Consider the following 23,206-nt stretch of genomic DNA (forward strand, 5'->3'; position numbering starts at 1 on the left):
GTATGAGTTATGGAGATTGCCTACAGAGCTGCTTGGCAAGAGCGGCCAAAACACTGCTACTACTCTGCTCTTGTCAAGTGATCTCTATTCCCACTGCAAAGGAAGTTGGGATAACTGCCTGGCTGAGTGGGAGGACTTCAGGAGGAGGAGAGGCAAGGGTTGTTGTTTTTTAAATTAACTACTCTGTGTAGCTTGATACCTTGATTGTCTGACGGGAGCACAGTAGGTTGTTTGCATAACCACCTAACCAGTGTAGCTTGCCACCCACCATGGGTTAGTGTGACGGGTGAACTCAGCCAATATCTTGGTTCCTGGAGTGAATACTCAAGACTCCCGGTTCCATGGCTGGTCAATTATGTATTTCAAAAGCCGTGCTTCTGAGGGAGAACCAGTGGTGCAAGAATCTAATGGTCTATGTGGAGGTGAGGACACATCCAGATTGGAGGATATTTCCCACCAGATCTTTAGCTTGGCCAATTCAAATTATCCTTTCAGGTGGTTTTGTTGTGGTGATGACCTGATATGTAGGCATCTGCATATATCCATAGTTCCCATGCTTTGCATCCTCATATGAGGACCATTCCTTTTCATTTAGGGGCCAGTAGATCACACATTACCATCAGGAATCTTTTGCTCCTGGCTATCTTCAAGCCTCTTGCTCCAATAGCCTCTCAGAACAATAGAGATACTTTAAAAAAGGTGCTAGGGTGATACCTACAAAAATAATGTATGAAAGCCAGCCTTGCTGATCTTCTTAGGAACAAAGGGTTCTTGATAGAATACGTACATATATAATCTAATCTAAAAGCATCCCTCAAAGTTTAATCTTGCCTTTTGGATATCCCATATGGAAAGAGGAAGAATATAAAGATTTGCAGGTTATGATTATTCTCATTACTGCACCCTGGCTGTGTGGGGTGAACACAAGCACTGTGTGGTGTTGTAATTTAGCTCTTAAAACATGATACATTTAATGCTTATAGGATGTTACATTTTAATTCTATCTGTCCAAGAAGCTCAGGGCAGTGTGCATGGTTTTTCCCATCCCAATTTTATCTTCACAACAACACTGTGGAATGAGCTGAGAGATAGCAACTAGTCCAAGGTCACTTGGGAGGTTGGCCACTTTTGAATTGCCCAAGAGGGCATGCATCACCAAAAAAGAGGACACTATTTTGCATAAAATTTGCATATGCATACAGACATATTATATAATGCAAATTTAGAAATAATTGTTAGAGTTTAAATAGAAATACAGTACACCAAACCATAGTGTGGAACACCGTGAGCAGGTGGCATGTGTGCCATGCTCAGTCTGTCTGCTGTCCAGGTGCTACTGGTGGGAAACTCCAAGGTCCAGCTCTTCCTTCTGATGGCCCTTTACCTTTAAACCAGTCTTGGATTGGACATACCTTCAAACAGACAATGCCTTCAAAACAGAGGACAGTCCTCTGGCATCCCTTTAAATAGAGGACTGTCCTCTATAAAAGACCAGTTCACCAGTTTAAAATCTGGTGAACTTCATGGTTGAGCAGGGATTTTAAACTGGTGTCCTAATCCAATATGCTAAACTGGATGGGAGTGAGGTTAGGGTGGCAGAAGGTAGGTTTGGATTGTAGATCTCTGGGTGATCTGCAGTAGTTAGCAAGAATGTCTGATTCCCAATTGTTTAACAATAGCAGCAACAAAATGACTAAATTATAATGCTGAGGAGTGGATTTTTGGATGGAAGGTCTGTGTGATCCTTTCAGTTCTGGTATTCAAAACTGATTCCCAAGCTCATAATGCTTAATTCTAAGTGTATTGTCTTTTGCACCAGGCTCCTGTTAGTGGATGTCAGCGTTTAATAACAAAAGAAGTAGACCCCACAAGCCTGAAATCCCACCCTGCTCTAACTCACAAGGAATTTGTAAGTCTGCAGAGTTCTAAGCAATGTTGATGGACAGCTGACTTGGCATTACATTGGTTGCAACTACTAAACCAAATAATTACTGTACAATCATGTTTTTTTTTAAATAGTTTGCAAAGAAAATGAGGGCAACTTGCACTCTGAATATATCAGAATTTCCATGGATATGTTAGAGAATATGTTATTATTTTTAAAGTCACTTTCATGTAAGGACTGTAACTCAGTGGCAGAGCACCTGCTTTGCTTGCAGAATGTCCCAGGTTCAATCCCCAGGAAGAACTGAAAAAACTTCTGCCTGAAACCCTGGAGAGCCACTGCTGCCAGTAAGTGTTGACAATACTGGGCTAGATGGACCAATGTCTGATTCAGTATAAGGCAACTTCCTATGCTCCACACTTTCCCCACTCAATTATTTTATGTACTTACTTATAGCCCACCTTTCAGCTCAAGTAGCCTCCAAGGTGACTAACAATATAAAGTAAAATGTATAATGCAGTTATATACATGTCTAAATGTAAGTAAGTCCCATTGTGTTTGGTGTGGGTTACTCCCAGGTAAATGTGCATAGGATTGCACTATTAAAGATGCATATTAAAACAGTAAAACCCATTACAATTCAGAAATGATACCTCTTGAAAAATACTTTCCATTGGTACTGTTAAGTCATTAGTTCCCCAGGTTTGGGTTTCCTAGCACAATGCTGCAGTATCAAGAGAAGCAATACCTGCTGGATTTGTTTTGCTTTTGTGCAACTCTTAAAGGTACAGGATCCTGACCTGGCAACTTGAAATGTCAACTTGTGTAAATGAGCCAGCAGCCCTTGAAATTTTTATTTTAGAACTGCCTAGTAGATATGTAAAATGTGCTTGCTAAAAAGAATCCTTCTTATAAATTTGCAATAGTGCCCACTTGAACATACCAGCTTGAAAATACCAAATTAACATATTTTGGCTCTAGTGCATCCCTCAGAGTTTTAAAAATTCAAAAGAGCAGACACAAAAATGTGTTATATTCCATGCAAAAGAAAGTTGCTTTTTGAAAGAGAGGGGGAAACCCCTACCAATCCCTCTCCCCTTTTACTCCCTTACCATTTAAAAATAGTATAGTAAGTTTAGCTGGTTTGAACACAGTGAAAAGTGGTTAGAGACTTCAAAAGACACTTTTAGGATGCAATCCTTTGCAAATTTAGACCCCCCAAAAGTCCTACAACTCCCAGCATGCCTGGCTGGGGAATGCTGGGAGTTGTAGGACATTTTCTGTCTAAACATGCATAAGATTGCATCCTTAAGGTTTGCTAATAACTGTGGCTAGTTTCCTGAATGGATAATTCACCTGCAAGGGAGGGCTTTGAGACCTGTGCTTTGCAGGTATCTATGAGAAGCAGCAGTTTCCATTTTGAAATCTGACAGAGAGCTGAGATTTGTTAGCTGTAGCTGAGGGTGAAGGCTTGGAAGCTTCCAGTTGCTGTCTGGGGAATCTCCTACCCGTTTTTAGCTCTCTGCTTGCTTCCAAAAAGATATATTTGTATACATGTAATTATACATGTTCCCACAGTTCACAAGCCAACAACAAACCCTGGGTTTTCTTCATGGGTTGTTTGTGGTTAACAACCCATGGTTTGTTAGCATGGCTGGGTTCAGGCAACATAACCCACATTTCAGCAACAAACTACGTTTCAACAACAACCCACACTTAACCCTTGACTGTGGGTTATTGTGTTGTCTGAACCCAGTCATGGTTTGAAGTTGGCTTGTTTGGACAAACCATAGTTAGAACTAAACACGGTTTGACCCTATTCAGACACAATGGCCTTATTTGGATGTAATGCTAAAGTTTGTGTTATGTAAATAAGCCTCAGGCTTGTGTGTTGCCCTTCTCCTCTGGCATGGCAATAAGGACGAGATTGGAAATATTTACTTCCATTTTTAACTAACTGATGTTTAATATTTTGTCTGAATCCAGAAAAACTGTGGTTAGTCTTAACTATGTCTTGCTGCAGGGGAAGGCAGTCTTTTTGGGTCGGGGAGCCACATTGGCCCCCATGAAAGCCTTTGCGGGACGCACCCTTTGGGGACTGCACACACATCCATTCTCACAAACCCTCAGACCAAGACATACCCACACTTACACAGATACAGACATACATAGAATCACTGAGATGGGATGGCAGGCTTTAACCTGCCTCCCCCCTGCCCATGTTCTCATTCAAGATGACTGAGGCAGAGAAAGTTAAAACTCTTTCTCCCCCCCCCCCCCCTACATAGATATCCTGTTGGGAAACAGGGAGCATGAGGAGATTCAGAATTTGGCTCCTGTCACCATTCTGAACAGCTCTTTGGTGAGCTATCAGGATCCCAATTTTGCCGGGAAACAGGGAGCACAGGAATGATTCTGCTTGCGTGCCCCATGTGGTGGCAGCAGCGGGGGAATGGGTGGAGCACCCACAGTGGGTGCACAGGCAGTCCCTGAAGACCACATGTGGCCTGTGTGATGCAGATTACCCATCCTTTGTTTTCTGAAACAAGACAACTTTAAACCATGGTTTATGAAGCTTGCTTGTTACAATAAAATGTAATTAAGGCTAATCACAGTTTAGGTTCTGATGTCATACAAAACTCTGTCAATAGAAAATGGAAGCAAAAGCTTCCAGTGTCCTTGGGGCTGTGCTGTAGGAGAGGGGAGGAGCAAGTGCGAGAGTCTGAGGCTTGTTCATGTAGTGCTAGAACATAGGTTTATGTTACTTCTGAACATAGCCAATGACAAACTGCTGTTAGTTGAGAATGGAAGTAAAGGCTTCTGATCTTCATCTCCTGGCCATGCTGCAAAAAAAAAAAAAAGAAAAGAGCTAGGAGCACATAAGCCCAAAGCTTGTTCATGTAATATTAAATATGATTTAATCAGTATTACATCCAAACGCAGCCAGTCTCTTTCTATACAACAGGTGTCTGCCACGTGGCATCTGGCCACCCTAAATGGTTCTTAAACATGTGGAACCAGCACCTTTGATATTACATGCTGCTAACTTCAGTTATTTCATATATGGATTCATGATAACAGGGGTGGGCAACTTGTGGCCATCGAGATGTTTTGGCCTACAATTCTCAGCAGTCCTAGTCAGCATAGCTAGTGGAGAGGGCTGATGGGCACTGTAAGCCAGAACATCTGGAGGGTCACAAGTTGCCCAGCCCTATATTACAACATTCCTTTGAGGTAGGATTGCCAACTGTTTGAATAGTCACAGGATTTGTGCCTTTAAGAACAGCTATAGGGGGAGCAGAAAAAATGGGCAATGTTTCTACCTTTAATGTATTTCTATACCAGGAAAAACACTTATCATTTTGGTCTGTTTTGAAACTATTGGAAGGGTCATAGGAGAGGACAATCCTATTTTACAGTGGCACAGTATGTACCTTGATCCTGGTTTTTCACTACTCATTCCTCGTTTTATTGCACAAAAGCCCCATGGTACCCAGATGAGAGCTATTTTTTTGCATAAACATGAATAGGATTGGGTTGCACAGTATTTCTGTTGTGGAATGCTTGAGTCTGGGCTGGTGAGCCAGTCTAGGATAGAAATTAGTGTGCTAAACCCAATTATATGTAAAAAGGATTTATGATGTCCTATCCCCAGCCTTCCCAACCTGGTGCCCTCCAGATGTTTTGGATTACAACTCCCAGCATTCCTGACCATTGGCCATGCTAGCTGATAGGAGTTGAAGTTCAAAACACTGGAGGGCACCAGGCTAAGGCAGGCTGCCCTATCCTTATGCATTGAGTTGGACTTATTCCCCAATATGTGTCTAATTAATTAATTAATTTAATTTCTATACCGCCCAATAGCCAAAGGTCATGGATGGTTTACAACAGTTAAAACCATAAAATACAACACAATAAAACATAAAAGTTTAAAACTACAGTATAAAACCAAAATAAAAATAAAACCTAGCAGCAGTGCAAAGATTTAAAATACAATAAAGGTGCAATCCTATGGCTAAGTGATGTTCAACCCAGTAACGGTACCTCCATTTTGTCTGGATTGAGTCTCTTCCTGTGTCTACAGGATACGTAGGATACACATGGGTTTTCTAACTAATCCTGGGGCTAAGTGGTAAACGACTCAGGCAATTAAAACATCCCCCTCCCTTGCCCTCGTTTCTATCACCCTAGTCTAGAATCGCAATGATCCTAACGATCTACCCAGAATCCACAGTTTTGAACTGACTGATCGTTACTTAACCTAAAACTCAGAACCATGAGAAGGATAAGCAAGAATTTAAACGCCAGCCCATTCAGATGAGTCTTTATGCCGGCGGCGCCGCATCGTGGGCTTTAAGAAGAGGAGGAGTTTCAACGCGGGTTGCAGCCAATGCTGCTCCTTCTTCCTGTTTGCGAGAGCTGCTTAATATGGCCGCCTCCAGCGCGGTTCGGTGTTGTCTTTCTCCAGCAGCAGTAATAGCTCTTTTGCTGAAGTGCTGTAGTTTAGGGATCGCTGATGGAATACAGGTACGCGATGAGGGGGGGTTGGCTGTCTCTCTCCTAGGTACGCGCCCCGAGACGACTTGTGTCTTTGTTTTTTTCTTGCCCGCTGTCCATGTGGGTCCTGTTTAAACATCTGGGGTTTTATCCAATGTTGGTTCTCCTTAGAGTAGGCCCATTGAAATGAACGGGACTTTCGTCAGGCATGAAGAACTTGTCCCAGTCCTTTCAGTGGCCGCACTCTTTAAGTCGGACTAACGCTGGATACAACCCTTGGATACCTGTCTCCAGTGGTCCGTCTTCTGTGAGTTTGTGTGGACCCGGATCGATTTGTTCTTGGTTGAAACCGGCCTGCGGCGCTCCAGCCAGAAAGAAAACCTGAGCACAACAACGGTACCAGACGCGTCTGATGGAAATACATCCTGCGAAATAGCTCTTCAGGGTGCACCGGACCCAGTTGCAGGGCCAGTTCGAGCTTCCGGGACGTGCCTTGGAAGGGCCGTCGCCCTCTTGGCCCCGCAGTTAGTCCAATTCTGCCAGGAGAGAGAGTGGGCGAGCAAGCGGATAGTTGTGGGTTGCGCCTGGGCGCAAGAAGGATTGACTGCCTTCCCATGGCCTTTCGCAGGCGGGGAGCTGCCGCCTCTTCCTGGCTGCTCGTCCCTCCCCTTCTGGGTGGCGCAGAGGAGAGGATCCTCCCCCTCCACCCGCCGGTCGGATCCTCGTCACTGCGGCGGGTTCGCCGGGGGAAAGTGCAGGCAAACGGGCGGAGGCAGCTGCTCATTCATGGAGCAGCCGCCGCCGCATCCCCTCGCTCGCTCAGCTGCGTTCTCTCTCGGGCCCATTAAGTCCTAATCCTCCCTGCTGATCTGCACCTGAACGAGCAGAGGCAGTGACTGTTCCAATAAGGGATCGGCCGTGGCCTCCTCTCATTCACTCTGGGTGCCCTCACCCCTGCTGTGGCCCCCCAAAGAGAGGTGGCAGTTGAGGCACCCAAGCGGGAGGGAGCAATTGGAAGCTGTGGCAACGGCATCCTTATCTATCCAGTGGGACTTATTCCCTAATAGGTCCGTACAGGATGTATAACATACACATTGGTTTTCAAACTAATCAGGGGGCTAACTGGCAAATTAATTGGGCAATTAAAGCAACACCATCCATCATTCTTGCTCTGGTTTCCACCATCCTAGTCCAAAATTGCAGTGATCCATACCAACTGTCTAAAATCTACTGCATGCCCAATCCTCTTCACCACACTGGTAAAAAATGGGACAAGTGAGCAAGAGGAGGCAGTGACTGCTCCTCTTGTGCTAGGTAGTGGCCCTGTGCTGCCCACAGAGAATGTGCAGGTAAGGAAAAGGAGGCAGCGGGTTTTGCTGTTCTGCCGTTGAGCAAAAGGAGGTGCTGCTTTTACATAATCGCTTACCTGCTCCCTCTCTCTTTTCTCTTGTTCTGCAGCATCGCAGGGAGGATTGGGCAAATAGTCCTCTTCCCTCCCCATCTGTTTTTCCTTTTTACATTGTAAGCCTGTGGACAAGGGCAGTGTGTCTTCTTAGACCAGAAGCCTGTGTGGGCAGAGACTGCCTTGTTTTTATCATTTGTAAGCTCCTCCAGCAGCCCTTTTATCTCAGGACCAGGATAAAGATACTTTAAATAAATAAACAAACAAATAACCACTACTTTTGGCTTCTTTCTCTCCCCTGCCCCCTTTGTCTCTTTCTCTCTGGGAGGCTCTACCTGTTTCCATTTATACTTTTGAGGTTGCAATCCTATGTGCACTTACCTTGGAATAAGCTCCACTAAACAGAATGGGTCTTAGTTCTGAGTAAACATGCATAGGATTGCTCTGTAAACTTCATATATTTGCCAGCTGGTACAATTTTATATGGTAATAAGTCATTCATGTGTTTTATGACAAAGCAGTGAGGTAATTTTAGGTTTGATAAGAAAGTATTGTTTATATTTCTATTTTAACAAAAAATCTGTGTTTCTGCATGGAAAAACCCAGAAAAATGTATTTCCTTGCATGGCTTCAAAAGTTATGGAAATGTTAGAACTCTAGTCAAGCCGTGTCTTTGAGAATTCTGAAGGCTCCTCCAGGGACTAAGAAAGCTGGAAGAGGCTATAGGCATGCACAAGGAAGTAGGAGCCATTATCCTCCTTTCTCCCTCCTTTGCTTATCATTGCTTATTTATCTGCTTATTGCCAAATTTTTGCTGCTTCTCCCATCCTAATCACCAACTTTTCACATGGTGAAGCTATGAGCATCTTTATGTTTGACCCAGTTTAAAATGGGTAATTTGGCTCCTTGGCCGAACTGAATTCTTATTCTGGTTCTTAAGTATTTTTACTCCAAATTCTGGAATTGCCCATAACATTGAATCCACTAGAATTCTTGGAACTACTGCTAGACCTTCTAGCTTTTAGTAAACTGATTGTAATGACAAACTTGTTGTTGTTCAGTCGTTCAGTCGTGTCCGACTCTTCGTGACCCCATGGACCATAGCACGCCAGGCCTTCCTGTCCTCTGCTCTCTCCCGGAGCGTGCTCAAGTTCATATTCATTGCATCAGTGATGCTATCTAGCCATCTCATCCTCTGCCGTCCCCTTCTGCTTTTGCCTTCAATCTTTCCCAGCATCAGGGTCTTTTCCAGGGAGTTTTCTCTTTGCATTAGGTGGCCAAAATATTTGAACTTCAGCTTCAGTATCTGTCCTTCCAATGAGCAGTCAGGGTTGATTACCTTTAGGATTGACTGATTTGACCTCCTTGCAGTCCAGGGGACTTGTAAGAGTCCTCTCCAGCACCACAGTTCGAAAGCATCGATTCTTTGGCGCTCAGCCTTCCTTATAGTCCAGGTCTCACAGCCATACATTACTACTGGGAAAACCATAGCTTTGATTATGTGGACCTTTGTCAGCAAGGGGATGTCTCTGCTTCTTACTATGCTGTCTAGGTTTGCCATAGCTTTCCTCCCAAGGAGCAAGTGTCTTTTAATTTCATGGCTACAGTCACCATCTGCGGTGATCTTGGAGCCCAAGAAAATAAAATCTGTCACTGCTTCCATTTCTTCCTCTTCTATATGCCAGGAAGTGATGGGGCCCGATGCCATGATCACAGTTTTTTGAATATTGAGTTTCAAACCAGCTTTTGCACTCTCCTCTTTCACCCTCAACAAGAGGCTCTTGAGATCCTCTTCGCTTTCTGCCATTAGGGTGGTATCGTCTGCATATCGGAGGTTGTTGATAATTCTCCCGGCAATCTTAATTCCGACCTGTGATTCATCCAACCCGGCGTTTCTCATGATGTACTCTGCATATAAATTAAATAAGCAGGACGACAATATGCAGCCTTGTTGTACTCCTTTCCCAGTTTTCAACCAATCGGTTGTTCCATGTCCGGTTCTTACTGTTGCTTCTTGACCCTCATGCAGGTTTCTCAGGAGACAGGTAAGGTGGTCTGGTACTCCCATCTGTTTAAGAATTTGCCAGAGTTTGTTGTGATCCACACAATCAAAGGCTTTAGTGTAGTCAATGAAGCAGAAACGTGGCATAAATCCTTCCAGACATGATTCCATTAAGCAACAGTCGGTGTTATTGCACATTTGTTTTCCTGCAATTATTTCATACATTTTCCCTTCAGGATCAAGCAGAACAATTTTTTAGAAGTGGACATACGAACAACTGGGCAGTTTTGGTAAGTTTCTAAAACCTTTCTCTCCCCACTTCAACTCCTTCCATAAGGCTGGGGTGCACAAGTGGCTGCCACTGGAAAGAAACATTGGCTGCCTCCTGGTGTATGGAATTGGTTTTCTCTCTTGTACAGGGCTGGGCTGGATTGGATTGGGTCCCAGCCCTCAGAGCAGCATAAACAGTTGCAATTAAACACATTTCAAGCAGTATCTGCTACCAGTAGTTTAAAAACATCAATCTAATCAGAAAAAAATCCCTAGTATTTATTTAAACTGCAGTCTAGTAAAGCTGTGTGTACACTGCAGCTTTACTATAGTCTGTGCACATGGAAAAGTTGCACATTGAACACAGATGCCTTTGCAGTTTTTATTGCAGACACTTGTACTGTTGAAGAGTGAAACTGTTCCTCATTTTAAAATGAAGCTTGCTCCTTAAACATAAGAAGCATTTACTGAAAACGTCAAAGAAAATGAACTGCATAGACAGTTATTTCCTCCACACCCATGTAGCTCTGTTGGCTTACAGCCAAAGTATTAATTCCTCTTCTTTTTCTTACTATACATGTATAAGTGTCTGTGGTTGTCCCTGATCTAGTTTTGCAAGGTGATTATATTTTAGTATAATTTCAGCTGTCTAGCTGGGGAGTGTTGGAGTGGGGTGGGGGGAGGCCGGACGGTGCATATGAAGTGTGTTGTCTGAACGCAGCCAGTGTGCTTTGTTAACCATGCAGTGTGGCTTGTTAACCACCTTGAACAACCCAACAGCAAACCATGGGTTTTCAAGGCGGTTTGTTCAAGAACATAAGCCATGTTAACTGGTTAACAAGCCAGTTCAGACAACATGATAATCCATGGTTCAACAAATGACCCATGGTTCAAAACAACCCACACTCAACCACAGAGTGTGGGTCAGCGTGTTGTGAGAATAGCCCCAGAGTGTGGCAGAGAATTCCTTAGGTCCTGAAATATAAGCATTTGCTGGAAAGAAGAAACACTATAGGTGGGATTGTCCAGTGAAGGAGCGGTTTCCCCATAGGTGGTGGCAGTGCTGAAGTGAAAATTCCCCATATTTGGTGGCAGTGCTGGGAGTGGAAAACCCCCATAGAGGTGCATAAGAAATTTAATTAATAATAACAATAATATATGCATGCATATTTTTCTTAATCTTTTTAGGTGTGCACGTCTCGATTCTGGTTTAACTACCGTCATGTGGCCAATACTCTTTCAGTCTACAGAAGTGTCAAGAGACTAGGAATTCCTGATAGGTAAGAAAATTGGGAGAGTGACTTCTGAAAGAAAGGGAAAGTGCTAAAGTAAGCATTTGCAATGCCATTGGTAAAATCTGCCCAGACTCCGCTGAGCTGAATTTGACACGCGCAAGAGCAAGTTATGCTCTTGCACTGCTCCTGTTCATTTCAGTGTTGCTTGTGTAGATAACGGTGGACTGTGGTCTTTGTTTTCTCTTCACTGAAAGAGGACCAGATGTAGAATATTTCTACATCTGCACGGCATAGCTTATGGCTTCACTGAGTTACGCAAGCCCCTTCGCCACAACAAGGCAGTGATCCGTGAAGGGGAGAATATTTCTTTAGCAATGCAATATAGCTAATATATGTAAAACTGTGCATTATGATCCAAGACATTATATCACATTATACAGCTTTGTTACTATGCCCCCTGAAATAACTACCCTGCGACATCTTTTACTCGCCTACTCCTCTTGCATGTAAAATGAGGCGAATAAAATATTTTGCAGGCAAAAGCACTATAAAAATAGACCCAACATGCTCTGTTTCTCCTTCACCAGCCTGCTGCATTTCATGCTGGCTGCAAAGGAAGGAGATTTGCTTCCTCCATAGCCAGCATAGAGGCTGAGCAAGCTGGTGAAGGAGAAAGAGTGCTCTGTCCTTCCTTTGCCAGCCCATTTTGTTTCCTGGATGGAATTCCTGTTTGTCAGTGGCGACCAGGCAATTGGTTAAATAAAAGACTGCGTTAGTGATGCTACTTGTTTCAGCAGATACTAGTTGCTACTTAACCTCAGAAGATACCAGTTGTTACTTACTACCAGTAGATACCAGCAGTAAATGCATCTCTTTTTTCCCCTGTGGATTTTGCTTTACTTGCTTGATTTCTTCTTTGTTTTTCCTTTCAGTGTAACATGTAGCGTGGCTTCCGTGCATTACATGTCAGGGATATTGTACTAAAGGCATTCCTTATTAAATAACATATTTTGCTCTTTCATATTTATATTCGCAGCACACTGTGTTTTATGGATTACCCTCAAACAGGTGCCCTCCAGCTGTTTTAGACTTCAATTTCCATCAGTCCAAGCCAATACCGCCAACGGTCAGGAATGCTGGAGTTGTACTCCAAAACGCTTGAAGGGCAACAGGTTGGGGAAGGCTGGATTAACTGTTTATGGTTTTGTATTTGGAGGCTCCTGCCTTACCGGCCTTTAGCAGTCCTATTTCTTGAAAACCAACAATGGTTGATTAGGTTTCTCATCTTTCAAATGTTAAATTCTGTGAGCCTTTGCACTGGCACAGCAGTGCATGGGTTTGGCTCAAACAAACGTTTTGTTTAGGGTCAAATGGATTCCTTAGGAATTGCAGGCAGGAGGTTGTCATGACTTGGCTGTGGATTGGTCACTCTTTGCTTAGTTATCAAAACCTACCGAAGGGAGAGTTCCTGCCAGTGTGTGCACCTTGCAATGTTCCTCTCACAGTTAAGCATGAAACATGGGGGGTCGTGTTTTTCCACTGCTAAACATTAGGGAGGTTCAGATGAATCCTGTCATACATTAAAAGTATGTGTGACTGGATGCAAGGGTAGTGCCACCCCTAGTGGCTTCACTCCCCGACCCTCGGCAAACATGAGAAGGGGCGAGCAGAGTTGAGGGTAGCCTATTCAGCCCTGCCACCCACTCACGTATGCTTTTCATGAGTGCGAGGGGTTCGTCTGAATACATCCCCGTCGTTGCTTGGCTCTCCAGTGCTTGCCATTCACGTGTGGCCACCTTTTGGGGCTAGATTCCTTTCTGTGTGAAAGTATTAATTCGCATGCATTATCATTTATGAGGATATGCTGGTTGTTTTCCTTTTAAGACTCTGAGAATAGGTTAGACCTGTCTGAAGAACGTAGCCTTATGTGCTACATGAATGGAAACGTGGAGACTGCTGCAGATATTACTATCTAGTATGTGGTGCAACATGGCCTAGATGTCATGAAATCTCTAGCTACCTCACCTGCCACTATGTCACAGCTCATGGTGTTGTGCTACTGAAAGGATGTGGTCTCCAAATGGCCACTGATGCCATCTTCCTGCTAATCTTGGTGCCAGCTTAAGTATTCTATTGCCATATGAGGGTTGGGAGCAGAGGAAGAAAAGCTGCCATTTGACCCACTGTGCTGCGGTGTAGAAATTTCAGACTAAAGGATCTTCTTGGTGCCTTTTCTTTCCAAACTGCTAGAGCTCCACATCTGTTGCTATATTGGCAAGTTAGCATGTTCTGGATCATACTTGTGTCTTAGCAATAACTTATATCTTTGGCATCTTCTAGGCATCAGCCTTTTCCAGCAATTTCTAGTGCTTTTGTAGATGACTGGCAGGCTGACTGTGGTGGACATCTGCAAACTAGGTAGTGACTGTGCTGATCACTGCTAGTCCAAATGTACCAGCAGTATTAGCATAAGGAGAGCAATAACGTAAAAAAAGTTAAAGCAAAAATCAAAATAGTTAAGATTTGGTGGTGGGGAATTCCCAAATATCTGGAAATTTTCCTATGCCAGGTGCAGATGTAATGTTCCTGGTATCTTAACTATACTTAAGAAATCCTGAGCAGGCTTGTGGACTCATGTACTTCTTCTTTTCTCTCTTCAGCATAAATTTTCAGGGAGGGCTCTATCTCAGTGGTAGAGCATATGCTTTGCAAGCAGAAGGTTCCTTGTCTCCAGATAGGATTGAGACAGAATCCTGCCTGAAACCCTGGAGAGCTCTTGCCAATCAGTAGGCTGGTTCTCACGATCAAATAGCCCACCATGGCTTGTTTATGCCATGGTGGGCTGCGGCGTGTGCTGGCACGTGCCAATGACCGTTTTGAATATCCAGTGCCCGGCCACAGCTTGTATCATGCCAACTGGGGACCATGGATTATACGAGGATTAAAAAGCCCTCGCATAACCCACGGTCTGTTGTTGGGTTATGTGAGGGTTGTTCAACCCTCACATAAGCCATGGTCCCTGGTTTGCACAACACGATCAGCTGTGGCTGGGTGATGAATATTCAGAATGGCTGCTGGCACATACTGGCATGCACTTCAGCCCATTGTGGCTTAAATAAGCCATGGTGGGCTGTTTGATCAAGCAAACCAGGTCGGTGTCAAAAACACTAGACTAGATAGACCGATGGTCTGACTCAGTATAAGGCAACTTCTTCAGTTCCCCCTCCCTTCACAGCCTTAACTGTGGCTTACTCTTACGTGTGCACCGGCACTATGATTGACAGTAAGCAGGTTTTCAGTTATGGTTAGGCCTTCTGGATGGCTTCCATGCCCTAGTTAAGTGGGGATTCTATCTGGTTAGCATTTACCATGGGTAGCTCTGGTGCAGATGTAAGGGTGAGCCATGGTTAAAGTTGGGAAGAATTTGTACTAGGAACATAGCAGAAGTGCACAAGCCCATGGCTCATTCCTGATCTTTTAAACCATGTTTAAAAGATCAGTAGCATTATGTTTGCACTGACCTTTAGTTACTTCGTGGATGCTAGGATTAAATGAAAGCCAGTATCATCAAAGATACGGTGTACCTCTCAAACCAGTACAATCAAGTATATGGTTTATCTCTCATGGTAGGTACTTTATGTAGGGATTGAGCAGGCTGATTTTTAATCACTTTGCAGCTAGGTTGTTTCTCCTTTTTTTGCAGCTTAAGATGCTGTTGAAGTTTCAGTGGTGCTGCAATTGCCTTAGATCTGTAGGATTCAGTTTCAGATAAGTTGTTACAGTTGAAATTGTGGCTGACGGAATAAAAATATAAACACTGAATTTGGGTTGAATTTAGTAGCAAACACTTTTTAAAAAATGCTGTGATTAGAAAAGGCTTCAATTTAATAAGCAAAACTGAAAGATAATTGGCAGGGTCTTAAGCTAAATGGAATGCTTGCATCTAAGCCAGTTCTTGTTAATAAAGGAACTTTTGCACATTCAAAGGCTATTTGGGGAGAAAACAGATTCCATGTTTAGAGGTCTGCTACTGGTCAAGGCTGAGATTCAGAAGTACTCCTACCAGTTTTGAAGGTTCAAAGGATTTTCAAAAGCCCTGTGTGAGTCAGAGGCGATGATTTGAAACAAGTAACATTCCTTTTCAAATAATACATTTTTAACTCTAGCCTCATCTCTTTGATGATTCTGCATTTGGACAGCCAGCAATCAGCACAGGGACCACATAGTCACAGTCAGTTTTATTGTAATGTAGCAGTCAGCCATTATACACCAAATATTAATATTAAAAGGGAACATACAGTGGCACTTCATGGAGAAAAAGATTCTAATGTTTCACATTTGTTCCTTTGGCCTTTGCACACAACTGAAGTGCTAACACAAAGGGCAACATCCAACATAAGCCCTACATAGAGTAGACCCATTGAAATAAATGGGACTTAAAATTAATAATGACTATCTGAAGTCCCATTCACTTCAGTACGTCTACTCTTAAGCAGGACTTACATTGGATTTACCCAAGGAATCTGGCTGTTCTAAATGTTACATATTAACATCAACCAAGAAACACATTTGTGTAAGGGAGAAACTTCCCTTCACTGAATCCAATAAGTAGAAGATATACTTTACTCTAAGATCAGGATAAATATTGCATTCAAGGACAAAATGAGTATAAAAAATGAATGTGCTCTTCCACTGAGCCATAGCCCTTTCCCTTTCCTTGAATGGGAGTTCAAATAGTGCAGACTGCAACCTTGAGACATTCCCCTCTCCAACCCCTTACAGCCCATCATATCTTATTTTTCACAATTGGTCCTCTTGCAGGCCTTGTTAAAATGCTGAACATCTTGTTCATGCTTTGGTAACCTCTAGATTACTTTACCAAATTATTTAAGGCAGCCTTGGAAGACCATTTGAAATGTCAGTTGGTTCAGAATTGATTAACTAATGCAGGCCAGGGAGAACACGTGACACACATTTTGAAAGAACTTCATTAGCTTCCTGTTAGTTTCTGGGTACAATTCAAGATGGTGGTGCCTTTCTCTAGAGTCAAACCATGTTGAGCTTGGAAAGGTATATTATAACTCACCATCTTGCGTATTATCTCTTCCCCTATCTTCTGTTCACTCATAAGGCATTGGGTGAGGTCCTGCTCTCCTTGACCAGCAGAGATTCATTGCTAGTTTAAAGCACTGCACACACCATGGGATTTGGTGTGACATTTCTGAATGTTTAGTACAACTTGCTGTGTGAATCAGGTCTATCATGTTCTGTGATTCTCTTCAGTGGTGAGAGATCATGAGGGAAACTTGCAATATAATCTGTTAAAGTCATGTGAGGAATTGTACTAAATGAAACAGAAGGCCAGTGGGAACTCACTGTGGGGATGCGAATCCAAGTGGCAGGCTTACCCTTAGATGGACTCTCTGCTGGCAATGGCAGGGACTTAACACCAAATATGGAATACCCTCCCATAAGGCTTGTACTCCTCAGGCTTCAAGGAAGACTGTGAAGGCATTACTGTTTCAACAAAGCTTTTCCATGGGTTGGCAGAATTTTTTAAATTTTTAATGCAATTTGCTCTTTCAGCACCTAGCTGCTGATTTCTATGTTGTATTTTAATTGCCAAGTTGTCTTGGGACCCCTCCAGGGCCAAAAGAAGGGATAAAATATTAAAAGTAAATAAAGTAAGAATCCTGGCTTTGAGTAAACAGCTACTTACATTTGGATGAAGACTGAAATAAGCAATTTAATTAGTTAGTAAATCCAATCCTGCCAGGTTAAAAACGTGGATATTAACTGGAACGGCTCCTGTAAAGGGAGACTTATTAATTTTTATAATACTCAAACTGGAATACCACACAGTTCTCTGTGATGTGAAGGTTATGCAGATAAAACTAATCAATTGGAATAAGTAAACTGGTGAAAATAATATCCACAAGGCCTGATAATGCAACTTTATCTCTACAGGCTAAAAACATACAGCCATCATACAATGCAAGAAAGCATAACTAAAGTGTACAGTTATGTAATTCAGTACCAAAAGTAACTAAACATATTTTGACCATAGATTTTTTTCAGTCATCTAGTTATGCCTTTTTACCTACTAAAGGCATATATTTACACACACACCCTCCTCATGCTTCTCACACATATTCACAATATGAGAATTCACAATGTGTGAGAAGCTTAGATAGGTGTGTGTGTGTGTGTTTCAATTTGCACAATCAAAACAACCTACTGGGGGTTGTTTATGCCATGGTGGGCTGTGGCATGTGCCCAGTGGGATTTGCATATTCATTGTCCAGCTGTAGCTTGTCGTGTCATGCATTGTTTAATCATCGTATAACCCACGGTCCCTGGGTGCGCATGACATGACAAGCTGCCACTGGGTGTTGAATATTCAAAATGGCCACCGGTATGCAGCACAGTCCACTGTGGTTTAAATAAGTCATGGTTGCTGTTCGTTTGTGTGAACTGGCCCTGTGTGTTTGTGTGCGTATATATGTCTCTTTATATGCCTTTTATCATACTAGACCGCTGACGAAGACCTATGATCGAAATGCATTTGTTTACTTTGGGTATTGAATTACATGGTAGTACACTTTGTTTAGACTCTCTTCCTTTGTATGATGACTGCATGTTTCTAGCCTGTAGCGATAAAGTTCCATTATCAGACCTTTTGGATACTGCTTATTTTCACCAGTTTACTTATCCCAATTGATTAGTTAGTTTTTGATTTGGGGTTGGGTTGGAATATATTTCCGAACTGGTAAAGTTAAACAGATGACAGTGCAAGGAGATGTTTATGTAAACTGGTAATATTGTTCCTGTCTAAAACTTTTTGGGCTAAAGGTTTGTGTACTTCACGCCTGTCGTTTATGGGTACCCCTGATGTAGAGTGAGGAATTCCCATTCTGGATTGATTAATCCAGATTATAATGATACAGCCTGAAGGGTACCTGAAGGGTATTTCCCAAACAACAAATGTTTTTAACAGTTGGCTATCATCTCAAAATTTATTCTGCGTTGAAATACTGTAGTAATTATTTTAATACGTTAATTAGTCAGAAGCATGACCATTGGCTGTTCTTAGAAATGTAGCTGAGTGTCAGCCATAATTAAGAGAGATCAATTCAAGTCCACTCTAATTCCCCAAATGACAGATATTGGCAGCCCAATACTGTCCCCCAGCATTGGCATACAGTTAACTATGTGGATTAAGATTAGAATTGCTGGATTCTTATGTTAAACGGATGCAATCCTGTGGTGAGATTTTAATAAGTTAATTAAACCTATTTGTTCCAAGGTCCCCTGGAGACTCTGGGGCTTGTGCTGCCTCCTGCTGTTGTGTTCCAATGGCTCATTCACCTGCTCTTCTCTCCCAAAGTTTGTGGGGCACTGCTATAAACCTCCTTTCTGCAGTGGGTGAGAGTGAGGGGGTGGGATGATGGATTGTTTGGGCACTGCCTCACTGCCCTAGAGCTCTTAATGCAACAGGTAAATTCTCTAGGCGATTCGCCATGTCCTGGAAAACAATCAAAGGCTAAAATTCCACAAAACTAAAAGGCAAAAAGGAGACATTCGAATGTCATTGCCTTGCAAAAATGAATGTGCAAATTGGATCAAAGAAGCAATAACATTCATAATCAGTACAATGAAGGCATATTATTGACTGAACGTTTAGAGGTGTTAATTTAGGTCTCACATGTAAAGACCATTTCAAGATGTTGACTTGTACATATTGAAGTCTGATCTCCTGATTAATACTTCAAACTGGAAGGCTTTATCACAATTTCTCTTTGTTTCTCATAGTCTAAGAATAGATTACTTTGCCTAAGGGGTTATGGCTTGAGAGAGAAAATATTCTAGAATTTCATTATAGCTTATGCTGGAAAGTTTTTAGGGTATTAATAACTGTGACTCTTAAAGATCTGTGTATGTTTGAGATTTGAAAGAAAACGCTCGGTTAAAAACAGGAAAGTCAAGCAGATGCATATATTTCATTTTGGTTAAAGTTTAGTCATATAAATGTGTGGAACGAACAATGGCTTGGGTCCAATACTATCTAGTATGAGAAGAAAGGCACTTATGCATGCCCAAGGTGGCTTCCCAATTTCTGCTGATTTCTTGCTGCGTGTTCCACTCCACTTCTGTGCTGGAGGTCCCCCAATCCTCAAGAGTGGTTTTTCAGGGGTTGCAGGGGGCTGCAGTGGGGAGAAGAGAGTGGGAAAGCCATGTTGAGTTTGCAGAGTTCTGCTCATGTGTCTTGAGATTCAAGCATATGTGTAGTGTTTAGGGTCTGTTCTGCAACCAACCTTTTATAGGGGGCATATTTTGGATTGAGCAAGGGTTGAAGGATCAATAATAGCTCCATCCACTTACTGATTCCTGTTTGAGCTGAGACAGGTAGAGGGCTCTATAACCTTGTCCTCTTGTCACCAGCAAAGACTTTGGTACAAACTTGTTGCTGAGATGAAGAGTAAGGGGCAGCTTTTGTTCAAGTACAAAAATTGCTGTGCAAAATTGGAAAGGATAAGGTTAACTTAATCTGTGCTGAGGCAAAAAATGGGTGAAGTGTATAATGAGGGGAACCTTTTGATTAGGGGCTATACAGGGACCAGTTGAGAAATTCCTAGAGGCAGATTAAATCCTTTAGCTGCCCTTTGCCATTCATTACTACAACTACTACTGCTGCTTCTACTACATACCCAGTTGTCTTTACAAAAGAAGGGCTTTAGGTGCTGAAGGGTTTTAGAAGCCACATTTTCTGACCCAGCAGTCTTATCCTACAGTTCATGCCAGTGACCATGGTGACTCAGGGCAGCGGAAATCTCATTTCTGGAATCTTATCACCAGGATGTACGTTCAAAGAACAATAGGCCCAAGCGAGAATTGTTAGCTAACCAACACATCTCTGTTGTTATGCTGTGGTAGTTACTCTTGGGTTCATCCTGTTTATCAGTGCCAGAAGGAATTAAAATGTCCGTATCCCACATTCCTGAGGAATGTGTTGTTTTACTAGTAGGGTGTAGCACAGGAAAGTGTTCCTAGTCCTGCCACTGTTCCACATTGCAGCACCTATCCATGGTATTGACAGAACAAACATTTTTCTTCAAGCAAGCCAATATACACAGATTAAAATAGAATGCTGCCCCGAGTTTAGCCAGTCACGGTTCTGTTGTCTTGCCTGATCCTTGTCATCTTGTTTCAAGCAGAACACCACTGATTTCGTACAAACCAGCAAATACGGTGTCAGAAACTGATGCCAGGTTGCAATGCAGAGTATGGACTCCCATGCTGATATCCCCCAGTTAAAATTAAGCAGAAAGGTGGTTCTTTTGTGTAAGAAAGAAAGAGAGACAGAAGAAAAAGACCAGTGCTTGAAAAGCTGGTAGCTCGCTCAGGTCACAATCCAGTGCATGTTTAGACAGAAAAAAGTCCTGCAAGTCCCATCATGCTCCTGCCTTCATGGCAAGCTGGGGCATGTTGAGAATTGTTAGACTTTTTTTGTGTCTAAACTTGTATAGGATTGCACCCCAAGTCTGCTACCAAAATGCAAGGAAAAGTCTTGTTACCAGGGAAGGAAAAAGTGTGCTGCTTCTGTAATTTTAAGTAGACCCTCAGTTTGAATTTTTTATTGAGCATACTGATAAATTATGGATTAAGACTTTCAGCAGAGATGGCCAGCACAGGTAAATATCCTTAGCTGCAGGGCTTGCACTGATAATAGTCAGGGCCAGAAATATTGGAGCAAGGATAACTGTTTTAGCAGTTGGCCTCTGGACACCACCATGTTGAAGTTGAAAGGAAACACACCCAGATGGGAGCGAAGTCAGGACTTCCAGATGTAATTCAAGGGGTTTGACAAAAGTAGGGCGCTAACCATTCAGGAAGTACAGCCAGTGGCATACACACACACCCATCGTTGGTGGCTCATAAGTAGTGGAACCGACATCATTTCAAACTTAAGGATCGCCTTTAATACCTGGATGAAAATCCTTTGCAGTCAATGACTGCCTGAAGTCTGGAACCCATGGACATGACCAAATGCTGAGTTTCCACCCTGGAGATGCTTTGCCAGGCCTTTTACTGCAGCTGCCTTCAGCTGCCGCTTGTTTTGGGGTCTTTCTGCCTTCAGTCTTGTCTTCAGTAAGTGAAAAACATGCTCTATTGGGTTGAGATCAGGTGACTGACTTGGCCATTGAAGAACATCCCACTTCTTTGCCTTGAGAACCTCTTGGGTAGCTTTTGCTGTATGTTTTGGGTCATTATCCATCTGCAATATGAAGCAGCGTCCTATCAGTTTGGCAGCATTCGGCTGAATCTGAGCAGAAAGTATAGTCCTATACACGTCAGAATTCATCCTGCTGCTTTTATCAGCAGTCAGGTCATCAATAAACACCAGTGACCTGGTTCCATTGGCAGCCATACATGCCCATGCCATAACACTACCTCCACCATGTTTGACAGATGATGTGGTATGCTTTGGATCATGAGCTGTTCTTTTCCTTCTCCATACTTTTCTCTTCCCATCATTCTGGTACAAGTTAATCTTGGTTTCATTAGTCCAAAGAATCTTATTCCAGAACTGAGCAGGCTTTTTTAGGTGTTTGCTGGCAAAGGCTAATCTGGCCTGTCTGTTCTTGAGCATTACCAGTGGTTTGCACCTTGTTGTGAAGCCTCTGTATTTACATTCATAAAGCTGTCTCTTGACTGTAGATGTTGACAATGACATGCCTACCTCCTGAAGAGCGTTCTTGACCTGGCTAGATGTTGTGAAAGGGTTCCTCTTCACCATGAGCGGAATCCTGTGGTCATCCACTTTAGTTGTCTTCCGTGGTCTTCCAGGCCTTTTGCTGTTGCTGAGCTTGCCAGTTAATTCCTTCTTTTTCAGGATGTTCCAAACTGTTGTATTGGCCACTCCCACTGTTTTTGCTATCTCTCTGATGGGTTTATGTTGTTTCCTTAGCCTAATGATGGCCTCCTTCACTCGCATGGACACCTCTTTGGACCTCATGTTGGGGGTTCCAGTGAACAGCTACCAAATGCAAATGTAACACTCAGAACCACCTCCAGGCCTTTTATCTGCTTGATTGGTCATGGGGTACCCAGGAAACAGGCCACACCTGGCCATGCAGCTGCTTGTCAGCCATTCGTTCCATTACTTATGAGCCCCCAATGATGGAGGTGTGTGTATGCCACTGGCTGTCCTTCCTGAATGGTTAGTGCCCCATTTTTTGTCAAGCCCCCTGAATTACAGCTGAAAGTCCTGACTTCGCCCACATCTGGGTGTGTTTCCTTTCAACTTCAGTGTGGTGGTGTATAGAGGCCAACTGCCAAAACAGTTATCCTTGCTCCAATATTTCTGGCCCTGACTGTACAACTGCATCCTAAACTTGATGAATGGGGTTGGTCATTCCTGTAATGCTGCATGTCTGGTGCTGTCCTGTTGATTCTATTTAGACTTATAAGCTGATGGAGACTTATCCTGACTTCTGTCTCCATTATATCTGTATCTTGATCCTTCTTGGCTCAAGTTATATTACATTTCTATGCAGCATGGGTTTTGCTAACCTTCCACAACTTGGTGGCCTCCAGATTTTTGCCTACAATTCCCAGCATTCCTGACTATTGACCATACTGGCTGGGGCTAATGGGAGTTGTAGTCCAAGACATCTGGAGGGTGCCAGGGTGGGGGAGGCTGGGTTAAGCTGTGTCAGAAAATAACAGCATTTGCTAGTATGGTAGTGCCCTGTGTTGGCTTATCATGCTCTTGCAATGTGGCTGTGATAGTCTGCTGGATCAGCAGCTTATTATTCCCCATCCTGAGTGCTGCTGTTCTGATACTGACTGTTTTATAGTGTATTTATTAACATTTAGATACCACTTTATTTGCTCAATAGTTGTCAAGGCAG

At 43.0% G+C, this 23,206-nt stretch overlaps 1 protein-coding gene across 2 annotated transcripts in view; it reads left to right on the forward strand.

Annotated features, from left to right (window-relative positions):
• The first annotated feature begins 6,299 nt into the window (after positions 1-6,299).
• Positions 6,300-23,206, forward strand: part of PIGK (phosphatidylinositol glycan anchor biosynthesis class K) — a 168,387-nt gene continuing 151,480 nt past the window's right edge. For both annotated transcript variants that reach the window (XM_084852180.1, XM_084852179.1), the window contains exons 1-3: positions 6,300-6,412; positions 10,023-10,076; positions 11,245-11,336. In XM_084852180.1, coding sequence (XP_084708306.1) covers positions 6,314-6,412; positions 10,023-10,076; positions 11,245-11,336 — 245 coding nt within the window. In that variant the 5' untranslated portion in view covers positions 6,300-6,313. The remainder of the gene's footprint in view (positions 6,413-10,022; positions 10,077-11,244; positions 11,337-23,206) is intronic.

The sequence above is a fragment of the Heloderma suspectum genome, chromosome 4 (genome assembly GCF_057233095.1).
Source record: "Heloderma suspectum isolate Gila_16-S chromosome 4, 16-S_ref, whole genome shotgun sequence".
In the NCBI taxonomy this organism is placed as follows: Eukaryota; Metazoa; Chordata; class Lepidosauria; order Squamata; family Helodermatidae; genus Heloderma; species Heloderma suspectum.